Consider the following 5,697-nt stretch of genomic DNA (forward strand, 5'->3'; position numbering starts at 1 on the left):
CACCATTTGTCGTTTAGGAGAAATTTAGAGAAGGAAAAGAAGAGGGTTTGTCGACTGAAGAGAAATTAGAATTAGGAAAAAAGGAGATGCGTAGAATTTATTTTTATTTTTATTGGGCTTAGATAGATATATATAATATATGAGCCTGTTGTACCATGCTACTGTACAACAGGATGTAGGATCCTATTTGTGGTTATGTAGTGCTTTTTTTTTCCTTTATTGTTTTTAAATGACTTGGTGATGTAGAGGTGGTATGTAGATAATTGAAAATGTTTATTTGACATTAAGATATGTACTGGTAGGGATGTCATTGGGGCGGGGCGGTGGTGGATATAGGCTCCTCCGTACCCGTACCCACCAAGAAAAACTCATACCCATCCCCGCCCCACCACCCGTGGCGGGTACAAGATTCCAAAACCATCCCCGCCCCAACGGGTGGAAATATAAAACCGTACCCGCCACGCTTACCCATTAACCCGCTACACCATAATTTTTTCCGATAAATTTTTTTCGTAAAAGTTGGTTTAATCACTATTAATTTTCATTTTTTTTGAATTTATCTTTATAATTTTATTTTTTCACCAAATAAGTTAGTAAAAAACTTTATAAAATAGTTATTATTAACATTATATCTTAATTATAACTAAATAAGATTTATAAAATTATCATAATCCTACTAGTTTTTTTAATGATTTGCGGGTAGGCAGGTATTAGGTGGGTAAGATGCAAAATCCATCCCCGCCCCATGACCCATGGCGGGTATAATTTTCGTACCCGCACCCGCCCCACCACCCGTCAAAGCTCTACCCATCCCCGCCCCAACTGGGGCGGGTACGGGGCGGTACCCACTTGTACCCGCCCCGCTGACATCCCTATGTATTGGTTAGTTTGTCTTTTTATATAGATGATTTGAAAAATGCAAGGGATATCTAATACATGGAAAATGGTAAAATGACATATAGATTTGATTTCTCTTTTAAAATACTTGCACAATTTGTTATGTTTAATATTGTTAGGATCGTGATTCTACTTTATATCGATGGAATAATAAGTAGGATCGGAATATCGGATGGTTGAATTGGATCCCAAATTCCTATAAACTTATAAATTATATTTTTTTATTTATTAAAAATATATAATTTTGAAGATCAAAACAAGATTTATCAATAAAATATTAATAACCTATAACTTTAGTTTCATTATATGAAATGTTTTTACAACTTACACGGGATTTGGGTTTTGCAATGTCATTATAAATATATATATTTTTTTGATAGAACCGAATCGAAAGATTGTATTATGGTCCTACCTCTAGAAATTTCACATGAATAGAATCACAATATTCTACCGCCGCTAAAAGAGTCGTGGGATCAGAGTCAATAGGGTCGTAAAATCGAATCGGGACTCTAATAACCATGGTTAGGTTAGATACTCTATACTGTTTTATTCACTTAAATTAAATTTCAGTTTCGGTGTTATGATATTTTGTAATAATAATTAACATACTTAAAAAAATTCGTCATTATAAAATTCCACATTACCAAAATAAAATCTAAAGAGAAATAAATACAATTGCTTATATTCCAACACGTCTCTTTTAAACAGTCCCACCATAAGACGGTCATATAGAAGAGTTTCAACATATAACATAAAATTAAAGGGCCATAGTTGGGCTAGCAGGGTCTACCTGACAACTATCATACACATCAGCCGAACCCAAAACATCAGCAAGCCCCTCAGTATTAATCTGGTCCAAAACAAGAACCAGGCCCATTGCAAAAGCCGCATCAAAACCCGGTTTAACAATAAGTGAAAAGACATCTTTACCCAACACTACGTTAGCCGAAGCATCCACTTTCCTTCGTATCTCACCCATCACTTCCCTACTTGATGCATCGTATATTGTACAACTTCTATGTGTAAATGACCCTTCAATTTGGTACTCTTCTCCGGCATTCTCGTACATTTCGACCGTCACCCCAGATCGTCCGATTATTGATGCTCGTTTTACGCTGAATATTGGCTTTGATCCCTCTGTTCTTTCACCTAGGTATCCTTCCCATCTGTTGTGCAAGCTCGGTCGCTGCGTAATGTAACGTGAATTTAGAATAAAATGAAATTACTCCCTCCATCCCGATCAATTGTTGTCCTTTCGTTTTGGCACAAAGACCAAGGCAATAGGAGAAGGCCAATAACTAAATAACACGTGGAACAAATTGAATGAAAATAATCAAATTACTCATCAAGTTCATTCTTAAAATAGAAAGGACAACAAATGACTAGAAACCCTAAAATGGAAAAGGACAACAAATGACCGGGACAGGGAGAGTATATTGTAAGAACATCATCCTAAAATCAAAATAGTGTTAATTCTGAAATCATGTCTCAAATCGATATTTAATATTATGGTTCAAATGCATACAGTCATCTTTACACGTATAAATTTAAAAAGCATAAATAGACTACTTTTAGATGACGTATAATGAAAAATACATTAATAAATATTTAATCCACGATATATAAAACACTTAGTAATGCCAAATTTTAATGAAAAATGAAATAGCGTTATCCGGTGATATTGAAGAACTATACATATTTCTCTTTCAGTAATTAGGGTTCTTCTTGGATATACGAGAAATTCAGTATCACTCGATAATGCCCTTTCATTATCTAATCAAAACGAAAAATTAGAATAAAAAGTGTGTGAATTATGTCTAATCAAAATACCAAAACCATCTACCATCTAACAACTTATGACTTAACCAAGAAAAAAACAACAGCTTATTAGAACTATAAACGACCATAAATTTACATAGTGATGCACTGATGCGGCCTCCGTTTGAAAGGCATCCATTCAATTTGACTTTTACGTGTGCATTTTGTCAACGTTTTATCAACATTTTCTAAGAACAATTAAATTATAAAGAAAAAATAAAACAACTAATTACTGAATCGACAAGGAAAGTTCTTAAGGAGTACAACTTACAACTACAACCAAGAAAATGATAAATGATGCTTTATGTAACTTTGTTTATAAATCATTTAATCCGTTGACTACTTGACTTTAAAACTACATTTTGTCAATGCGTTTTAAAATTTTCGAATTTTTCGAAAATGATAAATGATGCTTTATGTACTAACTTTGTTTATAGATTTAACTAAAGGTGCGGAATTTTCGGGTCACCATCAATGTGAAACGACATAACTTTTTCTCTAAATACCGTGTAAGAATTTTCAATTTTCGATTAAAATTAATTTGGAAGAAAGATAAGATTCTATGTGGCTCAAAGCACTAAACTGTAGACCACTTAAAAAGAAATGAATAATTGAATTAAAATAAATAAGATAGTCTACGTATAAATGGTCCTACTGTTTTTTTTCTCTTTTCTTTGGTTCTTCCACTATCACAATTCACAAGGATACGATGCCTTACAAAATATTCTTATCTTTTCGTATGGCCTATGCAATTAATATCAGTCCAAAAACACATTTCTAATCAAAGGGCTCCGATATTGAGATCCATTCAACTTTACACAATTGAAGTAACAACTTATCTAACCCTGTTTATAATATTTTGGAAAATTAATACGAAAACGAAGGGAGATGAACGATTATTTTAGATTACAACTAGGGTACATACATGACATTTAATTAATTATTAGGTGGTGTTCAACTCGATATTGTTTATACCGAAACTCAATACTACTCTCTTTCCGATTCCATATCATTTCCTGATTCTCAGTACTACTCTCTCTTCGATCATCATTTTCTGATTGCACATCATTGCCTAACTACCGTAATATATATATACTCCGTATCATACTCAGATTACGATCTTAGTTAAGACTTTGTTACTACTCGCTCCATTTCTTCGGGTTAAGGATGATTTGAGGATGTTTTCAACTTTGGAGAAATCAAGTTTGACTTTTAGTTTAACAAAAAACTTGAAATTTAATGTGTACTTTTATAATTTTCTTTTTCTAATTTAATAAAGTCTCTTATACTCCCTCCAATTCAGATCAAAGATAATACTTACTTTTGCGTGGTTTTCGAGGAGATACTATAACCGTATTTTTCTTCCTATATACGTGATTTTTTGGTATAAAACTAAAATTTTATGAAAAACGTTTTAATAGCAAATCTATAATATAAGTTTTGTTTTTCAAAGTTTCATAATTTTAACGATAGTCTTATCAAAGTTATCAAATTTTGACCACCAAAACGTGAATATTACCATTTGCTCTGGACCGATGGTAGTATATTATCCCTTAATTAATACGGAGTACATTTTGCTATTAGTAAGTCTATGAAAAAACCGTCTAAAAAATACAGAGTATTATTTCTGTCATTCTGTGTAACGAGTCTTGCAAGGTTGAAATAGAATCGACATGTACTTAAAAAGAATCTCAAAATGTAGGAGAACGACATACTTCGTATATAAGGACAGATGAAAATATCAGAAATTACAAGCACTGCATGCCACACGTTTAAATTTGGAAGTACCTCGAAAACAAATTAAACTAACAAATCTAGATCTTGGTTTGTACTGCATGTTTTCATATTACAATGTTTCATTATCACAGTAAAGTAAAATTTATTCCTTGTTATTATAGATGATTCGTAAATTCCACTTTAAATTTTTAAACACTGTTTGTTATATACCCTAATCTAGAAGGCAATTAGCCTACCCTTTAACAAAAACTTGTTTATAACTAGTCGTTAAGCATTTAAGATACACGTCTCGCCAAAGAAATAAAATAAATTAATTTTGTTTAAGATGGTTGAATACTTGTATTTGTATAAGTATATACCGAGTATAACATAAAATGAAACCATCACAGGTACGTATTTTTGTTTAGAGATAAAGATTAAAGACTACATATACCTTGCGGCGAACGGTGAGGAGGCAATGGCCAGAAGCATCCATAAGAACGAGCTCCTCCCTGTCACGCCAATCGGGCCCGTAAGAGTCAACTCGGAAGACGAGTTGGCCATGACAATCGTAAACAGTAAAACCGTCACCAGTAAAGAAAAGCGACGTTTTACATACCGTCAGAATAGTATCTTTTTCACAAGTAAATCCGCCGTTACTTTGGGATAAATTCATTTTTCTCTTCCTAAATAATAATCTTCTTTTGATCTCTCTCCTCTTAATTATCTCCGTTTCTTAAGACTCTATGTGTATTGGGTTTAAAGATGAACGAGTAGTTCACAAATAAGGAGTAATAATTTGCATAGCTAGAGCTTAAAGGAGGTTTTATATATGGATGGCATGTGGTGTGGACCGTATGTATGTCCGTATTATTTTAGTGTTCCGCGCACTATTATTGAATGCCGAAATTAGCTTTTTCTCAATGTAAAGCATAACATTAGGATCTTAATTTAGTGCTTAAGTTAAGATATGGCTCTATTTGATAAAATAATTGAAAAGATAACTGAAATTTGAAAAATTAAGAAAACTGAAAAGTTTTATTAGTAGCTGAAAAGTAGGAGTTGATAAGGTAGATAGTATATGAGAAAATGTCTGGCAAACTAGATGAAACGGTGGTTGTTTTTGTGAAATGACGTAAAAAGATACGATAATTATTTAATATTATTGATTTAAGAGATAAAAAAGGAAGGTAATATAAGATCAGGTAGTTTATTTAATTTATCAACCCACAAAAACTCTAGAGAGACGATTTCTCAATAGTGTTA

The 5,697-nt window shown here is 32.6% G+C and overlaps 1 protein-coding gene across 1 annotated transcript; it reads right to left on the reverse strand.

Annotated features, from left to right (window-relative positions):
* Positions 1-1,553: 1,553 nt before the first annotated feature.
* LOC141648082 (protein LURP-one-related 5-like) lies at positions 1,554-5,434 on the reverse strand. Its single transcript, XM_074456542.1, has 2 exons — positions 4,886-5,434; positions 1,554-2,083 (listed from the first exon to the last, which is right to left on the reverse strand). Exons 1-2 carry the CDS (start codon positions 5,105-5,107, stop codon positions 1,655-1,657), a joined length of 651 nt encoding a protein of 216 aa, XP_074312643.1. The 5' UTR covers positions 5,108-5,434; the 3' UTR covers positions 1,554-1,654.
* Between the last annotated feature and the right edge of the window lie 263 nt (positions 5,435-5,697).

This window comes from Silene latifolia, chromosome 3 (assembly GCF_048544455.1).
Source record: "Silene latifolia isolate original U9 population chromosome 3, ASM4854445v1, whole genome shotgun sequence".
Taxonomy (NCBI): Eukaryota; Viridiplantae; Streptophyta; class Magnoliopsida; order Caryophyllales; family Caryophyllaceae; genus Silene; species Silene latifolia.

Coding starts and splice junctions, on each gene's coding strand:
- LOC141648082 (XM_074456542.1), bottom strand. CDS start 5,107: ATGAATTTATCCCAAAGTAACGGCGGATTTACTTGTGAAAAAGATACT. Junction 2,084..4,885: donor TCCTCACCGTTCGCCGCAAG/GTATATGTAGTC, acceptor TACATTACGCAG/CGACCGAGCTTGCACAACAG.